Source organism: Camelus dromedarius, chromosome 23 (assembly GCF_036321535.1).
Source record: "Camelus dromedarius isolate mCamDro1 chromosome 23, mCamDro1.pat, whole genome shotgun sequence".
Classification (NCBI taxonomy): Eukaryota; Metazoa; Chordata; class Mammalia; order Artiodactyla; family Camelidae; genus Camelus; species Camelus dromedarius.
The window spans coordinates 17,141,132-17,166,383 of NC_087458.1; the positions used below are offsets into that span (position 1 = coordinate 17,141,132).

At 40.3% G+C, this 25,252-nt stretch overlaps 1 protein-coding gene across 7 annotated transcripts in view; it reads right to left on the reverse strand.

Annotated features, from left to right (window-relative positions):
- Nucleotides 1-18,857, reverse strand: part of SELP (selectin P) — a 45,353-nt gene extending 26,496 nt beyond the window's left edge. The window contains exons 1-3 of one of the 7 annotated variants that reach the window (XM_064477965.1): nucleotides 18,716-18,856; nucleotides 17,866-17,948; nucleotides 1,242-1,332 (exon numbers count right to left, since the gene is read on the reverse strand). In XM_064477965.1, coding sequence (XP_064334035.1) covers nucleotides 1,242-1,332; nucleotides 17,866-17,948; nucleotides 18,716-18,791 — 250 coding nt within the window. In that variant the 5' untranslated portion in view covers nucleotides 18,792-18,856. Of the gene's footprint in view, nucleotides 1-1,241; nucleotides 1,333-10,082; nucleotides 10,239-10,853; nucleotides 10,872-17,865; nucleotides 17,949-18,715 lie in introns of those variants that run through there. The other 6 variants (XM_064477966.1, XM_064477968.1, XM_064477969.1 and 3 more) reach the window with 6 other exon arrangements.
- Nucleotides 18,858-25,252: the final 6,395 nt, after the last annotated feature.

Here is a 25,252-nt window from a genome sequence, read left to right on the forward strand (position 1 = left end):
ACCTGGAGCCTACCTGCTGACACAGCCTCATTACCCACCATGTTTACTTCTTTATCAAAACAGAACTCCCACTTCCATGCCTTTGCACGTGCTATTCCTGCAATTCTGCCTGCCCATCCCAGTTCCACCTGGTAAACTTTGTCCCCCTCCTTCTTATAACTTCCCCAGGTGGGCTCGGTGTTTCTGCTTCCAGGCTCCCACCGCACCCCGTGTCTGCCTCCACCTCCCCTACTGCCATGTATTGTGACATCCATTCATATGATGTGGGCCACACCTGCTAGACTGTGCATCCTGGTGGGGGTCTCTTTTTACCACCAGATACTTTACACCAAGCATAGAGCTTAGCACTTAACAGGCATTCAGTGAACACTTGTGAAACACCTCAGGTCTGATTGGGAGGCTAATCAGATCTCCTGGTTTGCTGTCCGACATTCTTTCCACTGCTCTTGGCTGTTCCTCTTTGATAAATTACTTCCTTCATCTCTGCTTACTCACTTGTTAAAATTGGGCTTAACACAGGCCTTTAAAAAAAATAGTTGTGATATATACCAAATGAAATAAAGAATGTGCCCTTCCAGAGGATCAAGTAAACTAGGATGCAAGGTATTGTTACTGTAGCCGGTGGGCGCTCGCCCCCAGCCCACAGAGAGGTGTACAGTGTAAGCCATCAGACCTGGAAATGGCTCTTTCCTGTTTATAAAGTCTTGCTCCTATTCACCCCTCTCCTCTGCTACCCGCACAAGGGTAGGTTGTTTTTATTTCTCCTCGTGGGCACTTCGATGGCATTATTTTGCTGTTAAGACTTTTTCTGATCCCCCTGGGCCTGCGTTTCTGTTGGTGTGAACTTCAGGCAGTTTTGCCTTTGGAGTCCCCTTCGTCCTTCATTTTACAACTGTATTGCAATAAAAATGAACATATTAACAGTATAGACTAAACCATGTTTTTTGACCAAGCAGAAAATGATTTTTAAAGAAATTAAACATTTTTTTGTGGGTCCCTCAGAGTAAGGTGGGCCTGTGCCCAAGGAGCCTAAAGGATAAGATGGGTCTGGACAGATCTGTTTCTGTTCCTCATGAAGCCTTTTCTACCAATATCATGGTTTTGGACGCATTTTCCCTCCAGGAATCTGGGCTTGGACAGTTTTCCTGTGCCTCACAACTGGCTAACGTCCTTAACATCTCCCACTTGGAGAAGTTACCCTAATCACTGAGGGCCAGGTGAAGGGTTCACATAAAGTTTACCAGTGATGAGGACACTGAAGCAAAGGAATTGGACAGTTCTGAAGACCGCTCTCTGAAATCTCCAGTTCCAGATGGCTCTTAGGCAGCTGGCCTGAAATAAGAAAAGAAAACTTTTTTTTTTTAGTATCTCTGTGCAAACAATGTGGCCAAAAAAATTGAGTTAGTAATCATTATATTGAGTTATAATCCTGCCTGTTTCTGTTATGGGATGGCTGAAGCCCTCTGCTCCCTTTTTGAATTCTCACTGATCTGTTGGTCCTGCCCTAGTTGGACACTGCACCAAGGCTGAGGACAGAATTCATTTCTTCACTCGTTCAACAAACATTTTATTATTTATTTATTTGGGGGGAGGGAAGTAATTCAGTTTATTTAATTTTTTAATGGAGATACTGGGGATTGAACCCAGGACCTCATGCATGCTAAGCACACACTCTACCACTGAGCCATACCCACCCCCCTCAGCAAAAATTTATTGAGTAATTGCTTTGTGCCACTCGTATTTTTCTTCTATGACATATTTGGTAATATACACATAAAAAACGCCACTGTCATTATTTTTATGCAGTAATCTCCCTGTAACAGCTGGTATGCCATACCCAGGAAAACTAGGAGGTCACGTGAAAACTCCCTGATCCACACAGTTGTCTGACCTACACTTTGATGCACAGAACATCAGCTAATTGTGCTGAGCTATGCCGTCTATTCTGTATTATTGCTCTATGTTTTCTCTTCTTGCTTTACCACTTTCCCATGTATCTATAATACTATTCAATGCTTAATATATGTGTATGTTCATTTACATGTAATATTCATTCATATATGTATAGTAAACTTATTCCCCTTAGATCTATAGCAAGTATGATTTCTCATGAGCTCCCTTCTGCTGGGATTACATCAAATCTGTTAACATTTTTCAAGTAGTTTTAGACAAGTAAGTTCTCAAAATGCTCATCCAACTCCCTCATGTTACATATGAAAATACTGAAGTTTGGAGAGTCTTAAAATACATATTCCAAAGGACAGAAGCAGAGTCTGACTTTGAAACAAAAGCTTTTTTCCACTTTACTGTTTTGCCTTCATAATCCTCGGCTTCCAAATCCGTCCTGCGCTGTTGTTGTAAATGATAGATTATGTGACACACCCAAGCTTAGCTGACCCATCTGTGTCCCCCCAGAGCCACCAGCATAACCACCAACATTAAAATAGTGCGTTTGCTTTATAACTGAAGCTTTATTACTCTTCCAGCCAAACTGCTACCCCAATCCCCTCCTATATAGAAATTCTCAATTGCCAGAGACCAGGCTCCAGTGATGGATGATGTAGGGTAGATGGGGTGGTGATGGTGATGGTGGTTGTGATGGTGTATGTGTGCACAGTGCACATGCCCTATTGACTACAGCTTGACCAGATAGTGAAGTGGAGATAACTCAAATCAGTGCATGACTCCTAGACAGTGGGGTTATCTTTGTGCAAGAAGCCTGGCACTTTTTCATCCGAGAGTTTCTGAATATTGGCTTGGATAAGTAAATGTATTTTGTGTTCTTATGAATTAGGACACTAATCAACTGGCCTCCGCAGGACCTATGGTCAGACACTGAGACTATCATGTCATGATTGATGGTGCTGTTGATTTGCACAGGAAATGTAGTGATAATCTCTTAGTGGGAACTTAATTCAGCTGAATCCTCTCTGGATTGTATTGTGTCACCAGCTATTATTAGCACCATATTTCTATTCAATACCCCAAAAGTACCATACCAGGTTCTATAGCAGAAATCTTTAAATCAGGATAAGCCTGGCTTCCCAAGGGGTAAACAAGCAAGGAGAATTTAAGTAAATCTGTGTTCAGATTCCCAACTCCACCATGTACACTTTCCTAAAGCCAGTCTGCTTAAGAATATATCTTCTCTCATTTTACAAAAGAAATCACACCTTTTACTAAATCTGACTCTTATTTGTTATGGGGTCTTGCCCCTTTATGTAATAAACATTGGTGTGCCAAACATAGACCATCCAAAATATTGGTTTAGATCTTGAGAACTTGAATGCTCCAATGGTATTGTGACAAATCCTTTCAAGCCCAGTGGTTTCTGTTTCTCTTCTTTCATCAACTTTGATGGAGACCCAGTTAAGCTGTCAGATGCTAGACCATTGCCTAAATGTTGATAATAAATCATTCTGTACTTTAGGGCATGTAACTTGAAAGGAGTTCAAAGAATTGAGAGATAATGCTCTAATAAGCTTCCATTCCAATTTATTTATTCATATGAATAAAGTTCCTCAGTGTTTAAATCCTCCAAAATGAAATTCAGGGATAGAATTGATGTTGAACTTGCTTGATTGTATCAATACATAATACTCATACAAGTTACATGAGTAGGAAAAAAGCCCTTCCTCTTATATAGAGCTGCATCTTAAGTAGCATTTTAAATATGAAAGTTTAAGTTTCTTATCAAAATTGTTTGTAGTATGTTTAGACTATTTTATTTAATTGTGTATTAAAAGTAATTTTTATGTTAACTAAATCAATAATGAAAAATTATAACACATAGAGATTTATGGTTTCAGAAAATTGAATCTTACATTCCAGCCTATTATGTTTTTATTTTTGTAAAGAAGTGTGATATAGTTACCAAGAAAAGACTTTAAGCTTAAAAATATTGGGCTAAAATTCTGTAGAGGAAGTGAAATAGAAATATGTATTAAAGAAGAGAAAATAAAACTTCCTATTTTTAAGGGACTAGTTTGTTTTTTTTTAAGTGATAAGGGTTAGCTTGTTGATTGGATCACTATGTTATTTAATTCCATTGAATAAACTTTAGGAAATATTGTAACATTGATTTATCGCAAAAGACCAATTTTTACAATGGACTGGAAAATCCCATCTTTTGTTACTCTAAAAACTTTTTAGCTCTCCACTTAGAGGTTATGTAATTTTCCAGAATATTTTTTCAGGTACAGAAGCAAAAAAATTGGGGCTGAGGAGCACAATAATCTACCCTTCATATACGGGACCCCAGTATTTGCCTTCAAACCTGGGCTGGGTTTCTTCTCAGATCAACTGGGAGAGGATCACAGTGTTTTTAAGCTAGTGGTGTTCTCCCTGTGCCCTTAGAAGTGGCTTTCGTCCTGCACAGAGTATTCCTAGGGGTTTCTCTGGCTGTAGGGCCAGCTCAAGGAAGTGTGTTGGGACCGTGAAGAGGTGAGACTCCGAATCCCCTATCCCCATTCCCAACTCCACCCACCCACGTCCCAACAGGCCTATTTTATGTTTTAACTTGCTTGTTTGTGTAAACTTTTAAAATAACTATTTTATTTTATTTTTTGGTGGGGGGAGGTAATTTAGCCTATTTGTTTACTCTTAGAGGAGGTGCTGGGGATTGAACCCAGGACCCTGTGCATGCTAAGCATGCACTCTGCCTCTTGAGCTACACCCTTCTCCCCCACGTGTAAACTTTTAAATATGGTTTGGGTGAAACAAAATTGAGAAAGAGAGACAAGGGGGGTTGTGGAGAGAAAGAGAGAAGGCAAATTGTTTTTTAAACAGTTTAAAGTGTTAGAGGACGTATAGGTGCTTCTGATCAAGGTACAACATCTAATTAAAGGAAAATGCTAAGTCACTGTGTGTCCCTGCTTAAATCTGACCGTACTTAACTGTTTTTTTAGAATCACCAAATACCGAGAATCACCTCTCCTAGAATATTTGCGAGCTGTAGGATTACTACCAAATCAATGGAGCATTTCCCTAGCATTCTTCAGCAGGTCTTTTGGACCGTGAATGCTCAGAATTACTCTCCATCCCTGAGACTTAGTGAGTTCATCTGAGTTGCCAAACTTGCTCACCAGAATGTATGTCGGATTAACACAGTGATTCTTACTCTCATAGGACTCATGAACTTCTCTGAAAGTCTGATAAAAGCCATAGTCAGGATTCTTCAAAAAATGCACACTTGAAAATGCGTAGACAATTTCCGTGTTTAATGGACCCCAAAAGTTCAAATCCCTGTGTTAACTGTAACATGTTGACAACTGACAAGGGTTTTGTGTGTGGATGTGGAAGACGGATGATGCTTCAAAATCTTCCTCCGAGTAATCATTTTCCTTGGAAACTTCCTTGAGGTGGGCAAGCTTTGTCACGTCTGCTCTTGATCTCAGTGTCGTCCTAAGGACAGGACAGTGCTGGATCTAGGATGCTGAAGAGTTAAGGACTCTGTCCTTGTGTTTGTTACTAAGCAAGTTAAATGCTGACCCAAGAGGAAATGCCTCTTTAGGAGAAGCAGCCACGTGCTCTGCTAATCTTTAATGTTCTCTGGCAGCTGGCTTCAAACTGAAAGTCACTGGGAAGAAGTCTGAGACCAGGTCTTTAGAATAACATCCTGCACCTCTATAAACCTTCATTAAGGCTGCTTTGCACCGTGGTTATCTTTCATTTTACTTTCCAAGAAACTAACAGTGATTGTAGGATGAAGAGAAGGGTAGAGAGAAAGTAGGAGGAGTAAGTGTTTCTCCCTCCACGTTACTTTGCATAGAAAGAGATAGTAGATGCCAGTAGGGATCCTCTGGCTGCCAGCATCCTAGGTGGCTTACAAAGCTGGCAGGAATAGGACCACAGAAAGGAGATTCTGTTCTCCTGGGTATGTTGTAGACCACAGCTTTGCACATTTAGAGTCAGAACCTACAATGTGCCTCCCTAGACCGTCTGTCTTCTGCTTAGCCCTGTCTGAGTTCTCTCCTTCCTCTCCAGTTCAGTTTTCTTAACTTGCTTGCCCCTATTTCCTCTCCAACCACTGTTCCTTAGTTAACCCTGCCCCTACCACAATTCTAAAGTGCATTTATAACAAAACATCTTGTACTTTCCAGAATGCTCTGTATCTTCCCTATGTTCTTCTTATGCCCAGAGCACCTCTCCTTCTATGGGTGCCTAGCTCATGAGTCCAAAAATCTCCTCCTCCTCAGAGCCTTCCCTATAACCAGTCCCTTCTCCCCCACTCCAAGAGAGGTGCACCCTTGTTATCACCTGCATTCTTTCCCATTACTTATTTGCATAACTATTGATTTATTAAGTGCCTACCATGTGTCAGACACTGTTCTAGGTATTGGCATTAAAATGATAAAAGCAGACACAATTCCTGTCCTCATGAGATGTTCATTCTATGGAAAACAGACAATGAAACAAACACCAATAAATACACAACAGTACTGAACAAGTAAATATCAAAAAATAGAAGACAGTGATAAGTGCTAGGCAGAGAATTAAAGCCGGGTGATGTGATAGAGTGACATAAGACATTCCATAGATAAACATGTCCATCAGAGGAGACCCCTCTAAGGAGGTGACATTCAAGCTGAGAGCAGATGACCAGAGGAAACTAGCCAGTAAGAAGCAGGAGCAAGGGGGAAGGGTATAGCTCAGTGGGAGAGCGCGTGCTTAGCATGCACAAGGTCCTGGGTTCAATCCTCAGTACCTCCATTAAAGATAAATAGCTAAATAAAAATTAAAAAAGAAAAAAGAAGCAGGAGGATGAGCATTAAAGACAGAAGGAAACACTAATGTGAAGGCTTTAAGGTGGAGGAAAGTGTGGAGTGTTCAAAGAACACGAAGATATCAGTGTGGCTGGAAAGGAATGAGCGAGGGGAAGAAGAGTGTGAGTAAAGCTGGTGACAGACCACTCTGGGCTTTGGGAACCAAAATAAGGAGGTGAGACTGTCATAAGTGCAATAAGAAGTGGGGCAGCAAGAGGACTTTAAGAGAGGTAGTGATGTGGTCTGACTAATGCTGAAAAGTGGGAGGTCCTAGAGGTTAACTGAAAAGGAGGTAGGTTGGGGCCAGATGGTGTGAGTCTGAAATGGTAGTTGCAGAAGGGATCCAATTGCCATGATTCTGAACAGAGAAGGGTCCTGAACAGATGCATCTAACAATGGTATTTTTTTTTAATTTGAGATAATATTATCATCGGTAGTCTTTCAAATTAAAAAAGCAGCAAGTTTACAAGTGGTTCTAAATTAATTATCTCGAGCATTTATTTAGATACACTTCTAGCACACTACGAGGTACATGCTGGGCCACTGAATAAATATTTGCAAATATTGGGTATTATAGTATCTACAAAATCAGTTTCCTTTGGCTTAGAAATTTCTTTTGGGGAAAAAAAGAAAGTTAAAGAGGGCCAGTGGGAATGCAAAAGGGAGAGGTAGATGAGGGAGGCATTAAGGAGGCAGAACGATACAAATTATTGTTGGCAGAGTCAAGATTTTCAAGACAATACAATTGACATCATATTATTTCCCTTATGTTGCAGGGTAGTGGTGGTGGTGGTATAGCACAGAGATTAGTAGCCCCAGCCTAAAGGTAGAAAATGAAACAATGAAAAAAGGGGTCTCTAAGCCGAACAGCAAATTAGAAATAAAGACAAGAGTGAACCCAAAACATCAACACTTAAGAATTAAAGCATACATATATTTAAATTAGACTACTGATCACCATTATTTAGGGTGAAATATCATTAAAAATAAAGTAGCATGCTTAAAAAAATTTTTTAAGTCTTTTGGACCATGACTGAGGTATATCTCTACAAATATAAAGGATTTGTTTGGTATTTGACTTCACAAAATTTCTGTTTTGCTTTTCAGTCAGAGAAGTGAGACCCTTAGAAGACAATGTAACGAATGTCATTCATGAAACCACCATGTGCCTACTCTTTGGGGTCAAGTCCAGGCTCTTTTCCCAGTACCACCTGTTATGTAATGAGTCACTTTGATTTATGAGGATTTGATCGATAACCTTCCACTTACAAAATTCTCAAGCCCAGGAGAGTGAGAACCATTTAATTACATTTTGAAAAACAGGTAATGGAAGGAAGAGTAAGAACTGGAACCAACAGACCTAAGCTGGTTAAAAGGTGTGAATGGAAGTGACACCGGACCTGCCCCCTTGCCCACTCAGCCCCTGACTAACATCATCATAATTTAACTGTAAGTCCTCCATCTTGAGCTCCCCCTCTGAGATCCATTTGATTGAAAACACCCCACTAGATAAACCTTAATATCTTTCCTCAGGCCCTAGAGGCTAATTGAGTCCACTCTGAACTTGAAGTTGAGTTTACATACAGAGTTTGAGGTTCCTGAATTCCAAGAGCCACGTGTGTTCAGGAGCAAAGGAAAGGACCTTGTCTTTGGAATACTGAAAAAGAATTCCAGAGCTGGACTTCTTAGTACTTCATTGCAGTGTTCCAGCCTAGTTTCAGGATGCCATTGGAGAAACTTCTGAGCATAAAGCAGAAGAGGCCATAGGGTGAGGTTCTTAACCAGGGACCCATGTGGAGGTCTGGGAACCCCCTGCGGTTGTCCGTAAAGCTCAGTGTTTATGTGGATGTCTGCATTTTCATTTGGAAAGAGGAGTTGTGCCTTTCATCAGAATCTCAAACAAGTCTATGATTCAATATGTGAACATCCCTCTGAAATAGAGGAAGATCCCAAAGAGAATAGAAGGAAGAAAGAAATAACTGCTCACTCATTTAAGTTGACCAATTCAGGAGAAGGATGATATGTAAGAGATAACAAAAGTAATCCCATTCTTATGTCATTGGAGTTCAAACTCAGGACAGACTCAAACTCCTTCCTCTTCTCTTCATCATCCTTTTATCCCTATCCTCCCCAACACAAAAGTATTCTCATTACAAGTATTTGAAAAGTGTCCTATAGTAAAGCAAAGAGATGGAGTTAACCAGGTATAAGGGCTACTTTTCTTCTGGTAGCTCACAGAAAGGGGCTCAAAAACAGGGACAGTGTCTAGCCATAGAGGGCAGGATTTTGGACCCTGGGACTGTTTGAGACACTCCTGGTAAAACCATGTTTGTCTTACCTAGGATAATGGTCACGAGTTCAGGAATGCCCAGAAATTATACCACAATAAAGTTGCTTTTTTAAGAAGTTACATTATTGCAGAGTTTGAACCTCACAGATACTCAGTTGTAACTAACATTTGCGTGTAAGTGACATTTGATTTTTTTTTTTCCCCTAAAATATCCTACCCAAATTAAATTTCTTACAATTGGGAAAAATTCCTTTTTCTCTGGATCTTCCCGAGATCCCAAATTCCACTCAACCCCAAGAAGTTTCACTTTCCCGTAACAATAACAGGTAGCATTTACTAATCAGTAACTATGTGCTAGGCTCAAAATGCTTTTTGATGTAAACATATTTAATCCTCACAATGACACTATAAAATAGAGTACTATCATCCTATCCATTTTACAGATGAGGACACTGAGTCACTAAAAGGATTGAGAGTTAGGGCAGAAATGGGAACCATGTGAGTATTCCACATGGGTCCCAGTAGGCTGCTGGGGCTCAGAGAAAGAAATAGAAGGGCTGGAGATGAGAAACCATTCAACTGTCGTCAAGGCCCAGGACACTGGCTCAGCCTCACATTCAACTCAGACAGATGAGCAATCCTGGAGAAGGGGTTAAGAGTTTACCAAGATCTGCTCCAAGAGAGTCTCTGAAAGCCCTAGAAGGAAAAACAGCAGGTGTGGAGCCGGAGGGAGGGAGTTCAGATCCAGACAACATCCAGTCTAACAGCACACCTCAGGTAAAGCCCCCAGCCTCTGGAAGGCACAGTGGCCTCATTTGGAACATGAAAATAGCAACCTAAACTCACAGGGATGCTGAGAAGGTCAGAGTGGACAGCAGGTTTTGAAATGCTTACAAACTCGGAAAGGCTATTCAACATAAAGCCCCATGACTGTTGCTGTTCCTTATTTTCGGAACCTTTACCTGCCTGACTCAGCCCCAAACCACTTCAGCCCAGCCACTTCCCATAGCAAAGAGAAATGAACTCACCATCTCTTCTGCAACTCGGCTGGCTTTCTGCTTTCTGTCCAAGCGAGACTTCTTACAGTCTTATTGCCTCTCCTCAGCTGTCACGCTGTTTAGAAAAGCAACTTCCTATTCACTTTCCTGAAAGTCACCACATCACTTCCCATGAAGTTAGAATAATCATAATAAAGGGAGCAGAGCTGGCAGCTTTGAAATAATAGTCACCAGAGGAGGTGTGCGGGGGTGGGGGTGGAGTGGGGGGTGGGTCACCTACTTCCATGGGAGGGGGTCTGGAGATGGGCAAGTGTGAATCACTCCTGGATATCCCAGGCTGAGTAGTGCAGGGATAGTACCCACAACCCCAAGGGTCGGGTTTCCTTTTATTATTCTGAGCCCCAATTTAAGGTCACATACTCATAAAACACACTTTGTGTTAATCATGTCTCCATGTAAATTTTCCAGTTATCGTGAAATCTTAGGGCATATTTTCTATTCCAGTTGCCTTTTGAGAGATAAGGAGCAAAAAATAGTAACAAAAAATAATTAGATGGGAAAGAGAAAAGCCAGGGGGCTTTTCTGGCAGTTGGAGGCAGGGGTTTGGTGTAGGGGGATTGTTGGAAAGAGTTTTGAAGTGAAATATAAACCAAACACAGGTTATTGTTAGAAAGGAAATTTTGCTTCTTAAATCAGAAAAAAAAAAGATATAAAAATGGAGGGGTTAATGTAGGGGAGTAAAAAACTGTGTGACATAGTGGTTAAGACTTGGGCTCTGTGATCAAACTGCCTGAGACCCACCTGTCTTGGCTCCAGGTGTGAGTATCCATTAGGCAAATTACTCTGGGTTTTTTTCAACTGTGAAACAGAATGGTAATAACAGAACTTACCTATGGGATTGTTATGTAATTGAGTTAATACATGGAGAGTGCTTAAAACAATATCTGGCAAACAGTTGGATTACAGTTGGAACTCATCAAATGTAGGCCATTATTACTTTTCCGTTTCGCTGAAGAGACAGCAAAATCAAGTGTCCAGCATTTAGCGTCGAGTGAGAAAACCATAACCCCAATTTATCCTCTTAGAATTCTGAGCGTGCAGAAGTGAGTGCTAGTCTTCATTCACTCTATGGTTACTAAAACATGTAGGTAGGCATCTCATGGGTAGATTAAAAATGGAATAAAAAGGGAAAATCTGGAGAGAGTCCAAAGATAAAGATGATTTAAGGTGCTTGGAGCTTCATTTGCACTTAGGAATTTGGGTTGAAGAGGAAGGGACTACATAGTAGAAATCAAAAGCCTGGGGAAGGAGGTGGTGATGGAGGAATAGTAGTGGGGGGACTGGGGATGCTGAGAGAGAGGGAAGCACCGGGGGACTTCGGGCAGCGTAATGCGGGGGTTCGGAGCCAGACTGCCTGTCTCCGTCTGTCAGCTGTGGGACCTGGGCAGTTCCCTCAGCTCAGTTAGCAAATAAACGTAATAGTCACCAGTTATCATTACATGGAAGCATTAGGACAATTGAATGGATTTACATGTGAAGTGCTTAGAACAATACCTGGCGCCCTGTTAAGTGCAGGGGATGTGCTGGCTATTGTTTTTATAAGACTTGCCTGTACTTCCTCCTGTTCTTATTTTCACTCTCTAGACGCTCTTCCTGACACTGCCTCATTTTTTAAAAAACAATTTCTCAGATGGATATAAGGGAAGGTGCTATGTAGATTATAGGTTCTTACCAACACTATGTTTTAAGTAGAATAATGTTCAATTTTAGGAAATATCAGGGAAGTAGAAAAAGATTCCGAGGACTAGGAATGAAAGGAAAATACCAGTAGACTGTTTGAAAGGTGTAGCTCAGTGGTAGAATGTTAGCTTAGCATGCACAAGGTCCTGGGTTCAATCCCCAGCACTTCTGTTAAAAATGAATGAATGAATATAAAATAGTCAAACAAACCTAATTACCTCCCCCAACCAAAAAAAAAAAGAAAGAAAGAAATCAAGAAAGCTGTGCAGGCCGAATACCATTTATTCATGTGAATTTAATCTAGGTGGAAAATTTAGATTGTTTCTATTTAAGTGGCCACTAAAAACATGATGATTCCAATATAATTTAATTAGTAGTGTTATTTACCTCTTTCATATATGTTTTCTCATCTCTTTGCATCATGCTCCAAATTCCCAAAGGGCAGGGGCCCTTTTTCATATTGGTCTTGCTTCACCTGTAGTATCTAGCAGAGGGCAAACAGACTTCCAACAAGTACTTGTTGATTTGTTGATTAGGTTGATGGCTCTAAGTAGATACAGTAAAAGTGCTCCCTTTCATCTTCTTCTCTGAATTCTATCTATCTTATTTCAGTGGTGCGTTCATACACACAAGAAATATTTAAGCCCCTTCAGGGCTTCAAGCAATGTGGTAACACCAGGGATTCAATAATGTGCAAGTGCCTTGTGGAGCTCACAGTTGTTTTATTTGTGGGGTGGTGTTAGACATTAGATAAGAACCACACAGTTAAATGCAAGAAGGGAAAAAAAGATGATGTGGGAGAACATTCTTAACCGCAAGGCTGGGAGCCACCAGACAGCCAGGCAGGAGGGTGGGAAAGGAGGCTGGGGAGTCAGGGAGTGCCCAGACCACGCCAGTCACCCAGGCCGGGTCAAGGCTGTGTCTTTGTGTGTAGCCTCTGCCATCAGGTCAAAGAGAAGGCAGCTAATTCCTTGGGAAGGTCTACCTGCATAGCTGGTCCCTCTACTCAGAGAAGACTAAGGAACTTTCTACATATTAGTCTATAGGATGACAAGTCAGAACTTCAAAAAAAGAACACAGAGCTTTATTCCCCCTTATTGTTCATATAGTACACGTTTGTTGTAAAGAAAAGAAAATTCAGAAAATTACAGAGAAGGAAAAAAAATCATAATGCTGTCACCAATGGAATTGGAATCATGTTATATATTCAGTACAATGCTTTTCTCGTTTGATAATATATCATAAACCATTCTGATGTAATATTTCTGCTCTAGTTACAACTGAAAAAACCCCAAGTGTCTGTCATTCTCCAGATGGCTGACACGGTAGACAAGGATGTCAGCTCTCCCCACACAGCTTCGGAAGATATCTAACACAATCGTCATGAACTGCTAACTCTTCCTGCTGAAGTTCTATTTAAATTGGTCTGTGGTATTACACTCAAGCATTTCATTTCTCTATCTCTGCTCTCCAGTTTTTGAAAGGGAAGGAAAGACAAGAGAATCTATCATCTGGGCAAAGGTCTCAAATAGTAAACATGAACTTTCACAAAACTCTCCACCCGCATAACCTTAAATGGAAATCAGATTCTCTGGACACTCCTCATTACCATATTTATGCTCCCTTAACTCCATCCATGGTTCATTTATTTGTTCTACACATTTTTGTAAGGATCTATTCTGTGCTACCATCTAAGCTACACTCTGGAGACACACAGATGAATAAGATGCAGTCCCTGTCCTGAAAGAGCTCAAAGACTAGTGAAGAGATGGGCTAGAGGCATAACTGTAACAACACGGAGGAGACGGTGTATTGTGCGCATGCTCTTGTGTGAGTTGCATGAGAACACACCTAACTCAGTCTGATGGCGGCAGTGGAGACGTAGTTGGAAAGGATGCTTAGAGGAGTTGACCCTTGAGCTTGAGTAGACTAAGTCAGATTCTTTTGTGCAAGCTCAGAGGTTGGACATGAGTACACAGAAAATACTGTAAACTCAGCAGACGAATTAGGAAGTGGTTTTTGTGTTAGAAGTACTTTTGTCCTTCCAAGAGCATATTGTGTCTGGGGCCCTTTGATCACCTGAAGGCTGTGATAACCGCAGAAAGGCTATCACCTCCAGTTAAACACTAGAAGTTAAACGGGTGACCTGTGTGTAGATGAACACTGTGGATAGACTCTTTCAAAGTCGCTGAGGAAGGGAAGCAGAGACATTGTTACATTTATGAGCTACCATTGTGGAGCCCTTATTCTTGAGCCAGACCCTGTGCTAAGCATTTGCATCTCATTTAAATCCTCGCAACAACCTTATGAGTTAGGTTCCATCTGTAGCAGGTGGCTCATCCACTCAGAGATTATTACAATACACATTTCATTAAAAAGGAAATTGTGGCTTGCGGGGTTAAATGTCTCTCATACCATGACAGAGCTGATAAATGAAAAAGAACGGGATTCAAATCTAAGTCTGGCTGAAATGACACTACGCTAAAATGTGGGGTTTCCATTAAACTCATCAAAGTGCACTATCTGGAAAAAGAAGAAGTCCTGGTGACCCCCTTCCCTTGGTTTTCTGGTGGATATTCCGTGCTTGAGATCTCTCTTAATTAAAGATGAATCTAGAGAAGTGCCCCTCCAGTTAATTCAGCTTTTCGCTTAATTGAGGATTAATTAATTTTTGCAATAAGACCTCTCAGACCAACATCTGTCTGTGTAACAGCAGAGTCAACAACAATATGTTGAATGTCTGTTACACATAGAACATTGTTCTAGGTCTTGGGACTTCACAAGGCGTGAGACTCCGTCTGTGGAATCTACATGGAAAGCTGCTCTAGGTGCTTTCAGTCTGGTTAGAGATATAAGTCAGATGCAAAGAAAGGAGAAATGCCTACATGAGACAGATGAGAGGGCAACCAGGGTTCAGGGAGAGAGGGAGCTGGTACCAAAGATACAGAACAGGAGGTGCGTCTTGTGCTTTCTGCCCCAACCTCGCAAGTCTATATGAGGTCAGCCTCCCATGGCTCCCCATAGAGCTGTGAATGTTCCCAGACAGCCAATTCTATTACAGTTGACCTTGAACAATGTAGGGGTTGATTTGCATGTAATTTATTGTTGGCCCCCTGGTATCCTGGGTTCCTCCACATCTGGAGATTCGACCAACCACAGACCTGTGGTACTATATAGTATTTACTACTGAAAAATATCTGTGTCTAAGTGGACCTTGACAGTTCAAACCCATGTTGTTCAAGGGTCAATTGTATTTAAAATGCTATTATTTTTTAGGTTTTAGAAATTCAACAACTTCAGATTAAGCAGAGAGGAATTGCAGGCAGAAATGCATTCTACACTTCCTCCCAACACACACGCACACACACTGCACACTTTTTTTTTAAAGAGTGTTATTTTTAACTGTAATGAGTTTATGAGTCTGGTGAATGTAGAATTTTTCCGTTTTCTTTAATATATTCCCCTATGATAGTATCCTAGATTCAGACTCAAAATGTATGATCTTCTTTAAGACTTTTGCCTTGTACTGGCAGGAAGACTCTGAACCCCATTAAGGGGCCAAGGCCTGGCCAATTTCAGCTAAGGGTTATGTCCCAGGGAACTGAATGACAGAGGCCCTGAGAGGAAAGGGTCAGACAGGAGGGTCTGGGGCCAAATCCTGAAGGAGGTCAGAAGTCAGACCGTGGAAGCACAGACAGCATCAGGCTTAAGAGTAGGGGAGGTGGGGCCTTGAAAGGGAGAGGAGACCAAGGGACTGTGGGTGGACAGACTGCAATGCAAGTGGGGAGCCCAGCACCCTCCTTGGTCAGCCTGGCTTACGTTCAGGAAGGTCTGGATGAGTGTCAGAAAAGGAAACACCATCGACTTCATTCTGAAAGGAAAGTTTAGCAAAGGGTTTGGGGAAGGCAAGTGATGCTGGTTTGGCATCAGCAGTCGCTCTTCAGTTACTTGAAGGACTGCTGTGTGGAAGAGGAGCTGTGTTTTCTGCAGAGCCCGAAATGGCAGGCATGGGACAGGCAGATGGGCAAAGGCTGCACAGACAGCTGCAGGCTCTGTCAGGAGAGGTAGGCTGTGGCCTTTTGTCTGGGTGCCAAATACCCTGTTACTGCCTCTGCCAGTTGGGCCTGGCCCCAGTCTCCGCAAGGGTTTCTCCAATTCAAGGACCATGTCTTAGTTGTTTTTATATCCTCTGGCTCTTCGTATACTCACTAAAGACCAATTGAAGTCATATCAGATTCCCTGCATCTGAGGGTCTCTCTCTCTCAGCCAGCCGTCCACTCAGAGCAGTGATATTTCCTTTACCTGTAAAAAACCACTGCTTCTCCACAGCCCTGTGGGCACCGGCGCCCTCTCCATGGCTCCTGCTAGCCCATAGAATGTCCTTGCAGTCAGAGCCAAGAACTCATGTCCTCTCCCACCACACACTTCCCCCCTACACAACTTTTCACTTTGACAAAAATACAGAGAATTGAAGACACGCTAGATTTTTTTTTTTTGACAGATAGATTCAGTGATGTATTTTTGCAAATGCTTCCTGAACCATGTCTCTGCTCTGAAGTTGGGACTAAGAGTTTGCTTCTTACACAGAGGGTGCAGATTCCCCAGGTGTGAATAGGACTAATGCAACTTTAATTGTACCTTCCACTGGCCTGAGAGTCCCTAAGTGAGTCCTGTAAGGATAGGCAATTTTGAACTGTTTCAGAATTATTAACAAATATGCTTAAAAATTGCTTCCCTTTCTTGTAAATATCTTTGTTATCAAAATGGGTAATTAATTGAAAATACATATAAACTCCCACCGTGGCATTAAACAGTAGATTATAATAAAGAATCGGAAAAATAGGAGCTGTATAAAGTCACTTAGCTGGAAGTAATCAAATCAAGTCCAATTTTTTCATCTTCAAATAATTCTAGGCGCCTGGCTCCTGATAAAAGGGAATTGTCTTACCAAGAGGCATAATAGCCTCTTAGGGATTTACTTTCCTTTTAACAATGAAGAGACAGGAAAACGCATCATTTGAGATTTTAATTTGGGTGACTTGTTTGTACTTAAACTGTGTTTAATAAGTGTTCCTTCTCTTTCTACAGCTAGAGTTCGTTGTTTTATTCTGTTGTTACAATAAAACTATAATTTTTAAGCTCATTTGTCAATGTAATTAAAATAAATTTCCATAAGAAAAATTGTCTTTTGCTAAAATGAAAATATAAAAATAATATATTCTCTTACAGAAGATCCATACCATACAGAAAGGCAAAAAGAAAAATTGATAATCATCCTCTCAGAGACAACCACTGTAAACTTGATAGGCTTTCAGAACTTTTAAATTCATATATTCACAAATAAATTTTCGACAAAAATAGATTTAAGTCTTGTTTTTATATTTTGATTTTTAAGCTAAACCCTATATGAAGGACATCTCCTTCAGCCCCACTAAGAGATAATTTCTTAATCAAAACCTGGTTTTTATAGCACATGGGGCATTTTTCCAAGATTCAAAGAGCTCTATCATTTTTTATAATGATAAAATTAATATAGTATCCCTTTTAAAAATTATATCACCAAAAATCATACATAATACAAATTTTTTAATTGCTTGAACTCCTAGAAAATAGTGGTTAAGAATTTGATATAAAAAAATGCACACACACACACACACATATTCCTATATGTTTCTCTGTAGAAATGCATGTATAGATTTTAATAAAAACTGAGAGGTTAATGCCCTTTGAATGAAAATAAATGCAGTATTATATGATGTAACACTTGATCTTTACTGTATAGCATTTATCCCAGCAGTCATGAAATGAGGATTTATGTTGTCATTGTTAATATCACTAGTAGTTAAGTGCACTTTGGAGCTAAATTCCGTGGACTTTAACCCCAGATCTTTCATCAAGCAGCTATGTAATCCTGGGCAAATGACTCTTGTTCCTCAGCTTCGTCATCCATAAAACAGGAAAATAATGTCTATCTCACAGGGTTGGTGTGAGGTTTAAATAAATGTATGTAGAACATATGGAACAATGTCTGTCATGTATTAACCCCAAATGTATTTATTAGCTTTTGTCTTACTTGCTTAATGTTTCTTTCCACTGAGCTCCACACATGCGGGGACAGTGTCGGTCTCGTTCCACTTTGTATCCTCAGCCTGGTACCTGGTGTGTGTTCAATAGTTGTTGACTATTATTATTAATGGTATTCAAGAAACATCCGTTGCATGGAGGAAGGGATACCCATTTACTGCTAAGGTATTTGACAGAATAGTGGGAAAAGGCCACCTTTTAGAATGAGACAAACAGATTTCAAAACCTTAGTTCCTCATCCTCAACTATTGACTTTCTCAGTGGAGGTGGGGGGACAACAGACTGAACTCTTCTGAGTTGATTTCTCATCTATAAACTGGAGATAACAATTCCTTCTCGCAATCGTTGTTGCATGAATTTGAGACAATTGCATTAGTTTAGCAATAAATAGTAACTATTTCTTGTATAAATATTACATTATAGTATCCGAGCTATCATGCTTTGCATAACTCAAAGGGGCAGGAGTCACAAGAACATTCAACAGAAATGGTGTCCCCTGGAATAGTCCATGCAGGAGCCTCGAGTGTATCCACAGTATACTTTGCAGTTTATAAAAATTACAAAGTAGCCCTTTATAAGAGTCTCTCAGGGTTGGATGTTTCTTGGGATCCAAAAGAACAATTTAGGGTTGACAATAGCTGGGGAGACCTTCTGCGGTGATATTTTCATTTTAAAGCCGTGGAAAATAAGACGTCGCTATAAACTTGAGACCTGGCTCAAACCTTTTAAATTCCAAGTTCACTATTCTGTAAAACCCAATAAATACAATGACAGAGAAAGAAGAGAAAAGCAAACTCTGAAAAAACTACTGTCAACATTTGAGCTATCTGCTTATTTACCATTCACTGCACGTCTGCCAGATGCCCGAGAGCTAAGGATATCAACTCCATCCTGTGCCCCAACTCCCTTCTGCATCCCGGGGTAGATTATGTTCCACTGGTGTCCACAGTCAGGATGGCGTTACAGAAAGAGAACCTCCTCTCCAGCCAGATGAACAGGATATTTGGCAATAACAAATTGCTTCTGAGGAAAAGTGAGTTTCTTGGCATGTTCCTTATTAGCATTACAAAGCCAAAAGCTAAGTTTGTCTTCACTTATAGCAGCACACCCTGTGGCCCAAATGCCTTGTTTGTTTACATCTGCTGTTGTTGCTGTGGATGCGTGAATCAGGACCCTGGCGCACAGGTTTTTCCCAGGCCTTTCTGATGGGCATGACCTGAAAGTGTTTGATGAGTAAGTCATAGGTTAATGCAGGAAAGGGCCAAACTGGGGGCTGCCTAGGGTTTGGCCAGGGATGCTTGGCAGAGCCTGGGCATTGCATTTCAATAGAACAGGAAGGGGAAGTGGTGGCCTATAACCTTGGATTATTTCCAGATGGCCCACCCCAATCTCCCTCCTGCTTTGGCGAAGTGGTCTAGCCCAGAACAGTACCACCCATGGGAGAAATGCAAACCCTAACCAGGTGAAGCAGACCCTCACCCAGTGGGAATAGTTCAGGACCACCACCAGATTCTATTAAAAATTTTAAAAGCGCTCAAGTCTCGGGAAAATAAGTGATCTTGGGTTGACTGTTACTAGAATATTGGCTTTCTCTTTGTGGAAGAATCTGTCAATCACATCTGTCTGCACCATTTCCCACAAAGAACAGAAAAAATACTGAGGTTGCAGCAAGAGGGATTTAAATTAGATGTAAAGAAGAACTTCCCATATACTCAATTACACGTTGGAACTATTTTTTTCAGGGAAGAACTGTGTAGGGTTCCTTCCTGAAGAAGAAAAGCTAAAATGATCTTGTAGTTGACCAAAACTCTGCAGGGTTTGGATCCACGCTGACATTTATACTGTTATCCCTGTAATGAAATGTCAAATAAGTGAAAATGTTTTGTATTAGTATGTCTTTATTTTTATTTACAAGGAATAAATCAGTGGATTAGGTTTTGATCTTGATTCAGTTCTAACATTTATGAGTACAGCTGCCAGCAATTCTCAGGAGTTAATTATCCGGCCGTAGCCAATATTTCAGGAGTTAATCATCTGGTAGAAGAATCATACACATAAATGAGTTACGTGTGACAGACTGTGATCACGTTCACAGAGTGCTGCTGTATTTCCATAGAGATTACTTCAATTTGGGAATTTAGGGGAAAAAAATCCCTTTTGTGAGCTTGGTCTTGTAGGTTAGACTAGACTTAAATAAATGGAGATTGGGGAAAGTGGAGGCAACCGCTCAAGTAAAGATCTGGAAACAGAAAAGCACAGAGTGAATTCAAGAAAAAGCACCCCACGGTCTAGTGTGTCTAGAGCCTAAGTCAAGGTTCAGAAACTGTGCTGGCCGGACCACCAGGGTGCAGTGCAGCGGTGAAGAGAAGTCGTGGTGGGTAGAGTGTTAGTTCAGGTTCTCCAAGGAACAGGCGCTTAGATGGGCAGACATTCAAAAACTGTGTTGAACATTAAGTTGTTCTTAATGTTTTCTTTAAAAGAAACACTCATGAAGCGTAACAGGAACAGAGCAACGGTAGATAGGGAGAGCCTTCAGGACGGGGTATAAGCACGGCAGCTATAAAAGGAAAGGGGGGCAGAAGGAGGAGTGGGTAGGAAGCATCTCAGACGGCCGCACAGCCCTGAGACAGCTTCAGCCAGGCCAGTGGGGAAACTATTGAGGCAAAGTTGCCCATTCGAAGGGTCCACACCCACATGATCGGCTTGCAGGATATCACAAATGTTGCCACTCATTGACTGAGAGCAGCCTGAGGGATGTGTACACTCAGCATGAATCCGGTGGTGGGTCCAGAGGGGTAGCAGCTAGGATTGTCAGTCACCTTGGCTCCCGACACAAGAGATCTGAGTGATGAATTTCTCGGTTACCACAGTAGGTCAGCATCACTGATTTGACCCCCAGTTAAAGAGGAACCACGTCTAACAATTCCCCATTAAGGATGATGTTTGTCATTGTGTTTACTAGGTATCCTTTTTTCGTTAAGGAAATTCCCTCTTCTGGCTTGCTAAAAGCTTTTCTTTTCCTTTTTAAAAACGATGATTTTTTTTTGCAATATTAATTGAAATTATTATGTGGTTTTTATCCTCTAAGCTATTAAGATGGTGATTTATGGTTAGAAATTTTCTGATGTAAATTCTACCCTTATATTCCAGAAATGAACTTAAATTGAGCATGAGGTTATATTTTTTATTTTGTGCTATATTTGGCTTGCTAATACTGTGTTTAAGATTTTTCTACATATGTTTGTGAGTGAGATTGGACTGTAATTTCTTTTTCTTAAAAAGTCTTTTAAAAAGTCTTTCTTAAAAAGTCTTTAAAAAAACAGAAAAGTTTTTTAAAATCAAGGTACATTGGCCTCATAGAATAATTGGGGAATAATTCTTCATTTTATATCTCTAGAAAATGTTGAATATATTTGTAAAACATCTTTTTTTTTTTTCAACTGATAGAACTCACCTGTAAAACTATCTGAGCTTGATGTTTACTTTGTAGGAAGAGTTTTAACTCCAGGATCAAATTCTTTAATGATTATCGGAGACCATTCAGGCTTTCCATTTCTTCAGGAATAAATTTGGCAAGTTCATTTTTTCCAGCAAATTTATTTTGACTATTGCCAAATATATTTTCATTAACTTTTCTTCATATTTAATTAAAGAAAAATCACCTGTGATATCTTTAGATGTTATCTTTTTTGTACTAATTTTGCATATTTATACCATTTTTCTTTTTTTCTTGATCTGTTTGTCTATTTCGTGATCCTCTATTGTTCTTTGTTTTTATATATGAATTTCTGCTCTTAAATCTATTATTTTCCTCTTTTTACTGTCTTATAATTTATTCTATCATTTTTTTCTCTAACTTCTTAAGTTAGGTGTTTAATTTTTAGCCTTCTTTGCTTTTCTAAGATAGGCTTTAAAGTGAAGCTTCCTTGACTTTTCTTTTGCTGTTCTCCCCAATTACTGATATGTAGTATCTTAAATATTACTAAATTATAATAATTCATTTTTTGTGATTTTTTGAGTTATTTAATAACTTAGGAGTTATTTAAATATTTTTAAATTATTAAGCATGCTGGGATTTTTTTTTTAATTTATCCTTTTGTTAACTTATAACAAACAGAGGAGGCTCTGATCTGTATGATTCTGGTTCTTTAAAATTTATTGACACTTGCTTTACAGTCTGTTATATGATCTATATCTGTACATGTTCCATGTGTAATACAGTTGGTTAATTGCTGAGTGAAGTATTCTATACACGTCCGTGAAAGCAAACATTAGTGTTTTTGCATGGGGATTGCAGATGAATATACAGTCTGATGATAATGAGAGGTCTGATATCTGTAAAACTGGGCCCTTTAAACGTATTGCAGTGTAAGAACAAGCAGTAGTTTCTAATCTCCGGGCCTAAACTTCTCTCTGGTTAAGGAGACCTTTATTTTTATCATCCATATATATTTATATATCTGTATTTTCTCAATTAGTGGGTAGTAAAAATAACTACTACTTTGCAATTTTTTAAACTTGAATGAGTGTCCCTCATAATAGAAAAGTTTGGAAACTACTCCTGTGTGTATATGCTTTCTAAAGAGATACTGATTTCTCTAGAACACTTATACAATGCTTCAGAAGTAATTAGCTCAGTTGTGCATGCCATGTGCACCATCAAACGTGCCTCCTGCCCGTTAACTCTAAATCCACTCAAAACTGACCACACAGTCAAAGGTGGGCCCAATGGACAGGTTCCAAGCACATTGAGGGGAGGCCAGTCTGCCTGAGAGTTCTGTCAAAACTGCATCTCGGAAACTAAACTCAGATTGCTTTCATTTAAGAGGTCAGAATTGATTCAAACCCACATCTTTAAGAGCCGTTAGTTAGGGCAATTTTTCCATCCTCAGTCTCCATCATTTGTCTTCATGAATTCAAAGCCGTTTTGACATCTCCTTGACTCAATCCTACATTATAAATAAAGGTGATACATTCATGCAGAGGAACTATAACAAAGGAGGGACTTTCCTACAAGATCTTTGAGAAAAAAAAAAGAATATTTGCATAAACCATTTTTAGCCAGAGTCTTTGTTCTATGTTTTTCCTTTCTGAATGCTTTGTTACACTCCCTTGCAATCCCCCTCCTTGTCCGTGGACCCCAACTAGTCAAGGACCAAAGCCTTGACAATGCTTCACTTTGGAATCTTCCTGGCCCTGCCCTAATCATCGTGCCTGAATGATCACACTTACTGACCAGTCTCCCTGCTTCTGTTTTTCTCCACTCCTAAACCCTCAGACACATTGATCTTCCCAGAATATCACTGTGATCTTTTCCCTCAAATTTTCCTAGCAACTACCAAGTAAATGTCACAAGTGTTAGTCTGGAGGTTAAAGCTATTCTATGCCTTTTTCATTGCTGATTCTCGGCTAAGCCAATAAACCTGTCTGACATCTCTGACTTCAATACTGCTGTCTTAGATATTTAACTCACCTTCTGGTTTCTAATTAGACCTCACCCAAGATCTAATTTTACCTATAAATTCTGCTGCCTTTTGCGAAGGGGCACCTCCCTCCCCTGGACCACAGCATCTCTGAGCTTGCACGCTCCACATGCCATTACACACACTGTGCAGCTAGAGGTGATTTTCCTCCCTCCACCTCCCAACGCTGGGTCCTTCAGGGCAGGACTCGGCCCCAGTATGTCCACAGCCTCTGTTAACATTTCTTACAATAGTGAATTTTTAGTAGGTATTTATTTAATTGGTTAGTTGAAAACCACAATCCCATGCCATCAGTCTCTCTTCACACTAAATATACCCATGTAGTGTATGACTCAGTAACCATTTTGAGCATCAGTTGTCCTTTAGATATAGAGGTTAGTTCTAAGGATGTTGCAATCAAGAGACACAGTCTGTTCTCTCAAGATCACTTTCTTGGCTGATTTTGCTGTGAATTAGGAAATGGCCATATTCTTTTGACTTGCCCAAACAGCCCAGCATTAGTTTTTGAAATCAAATCTATTTTGAGTAATTTTTTAATTCTCTTTTCTCTTCAGCATTAGACACACAGCTCTTTTTAATGCCACCTTTCCTTACCTGTTAAACAGATACTTACAAGCACATGGACTTAAACAAGTTATTTAATGTCTCTGAGCCTCAGTTTCCTAAAATTTGAAATGGAAATAATAATACCTGTGGCCAAAGATTAATGCTATGAGGAATGTACCCAGATGTCACGTGGGGTCTCTCTGCCCCTTAAAATCAAGATTTTGTGGATTATTATTAATAGATGGTACAATGAATTAAAATACTGATCATTGTGGAAGCCCCAAACCCTCTCCAAGAGTTCTCAAAATTCCCAGAGAACTTAATTTTCATGCCCACCGTGGTACTGATTTTCTTCTAAATGTTTTGTTTCTGCCAAAATATTTTGCTTGAATTTTGCTTTTTTGTGGCTGTTCCTTCATATCTGCTATTTTCCCAACTAAGGAAGCAGGAACTTCACCTGAAACTCCTCCTTCAAAGCAACCTGAGTATAGGTCTGTGTTTGTAGTAGAATGTTCACGATTTATGCAATACTAAGGAAATCACACCATTCAATATTCCTATTGTCCCTAAGAGGCTGGGCTGCCCCTACGAGTTTTTGCTTCCTACTATTGCCTGTGATTAGGTTCTTGTCTTGTTGCAAAAAAGAATTCAGAGACAAGATGCAGAAAGTAAAGTAAGGATTTATTAAGGGATAGACAGTATATTCTCAAGGGGAGAGCAGGCAGACTCAGGTGAGCAGCTGCCCTGAGTTTCTTTGGCAAGTTGGTTACATACAGTGTAAAAACGAATGGGCAGAAGATTCACTAGGGAGGGAAGGGTTGTATTCCCTGATTTTCATCCCAACTCCACCTCCCAAAGGGAGGAGGGATTTTTGTCCTTATTTAGTCTGGATCGGAAGTGTCATGGCATCAGTGCATGATGGGTACCTCTAATCTGCAAGGCTAATTTTATTGAAATGAGGGCATAATGAGCAAAATTTACATTCAGACACTAGAGATTCCTGCCTTTTTCCCCACCTTTCTTTGTTGATCTCCAGGCCACTTGTCACTCCAAAATCTGTGATTGCTTATCAGCTCAGAGGTTTCTGCTTCTCTTTGCCTGTCCAGGGAACCCTGTTGTTTACATGATGTAGGGTTTCCTGCACTTGACCCCATGCCCCTCCTTTTTGCCCAATTCCTGCCATTTGGCCTGTGTCCCCCTTTCTCTGCTCATATCTAGCTCTCTGCCTGCTCTACCACTACAACTTTTCCAGCTCTTCTCTATCTTTATTACCTTCCCTCTTTTTCCTTTTCACATGCTCACAGGAAAAAAGAACACTAACTTCCCTGTGTTTTCGTACACAGGGCA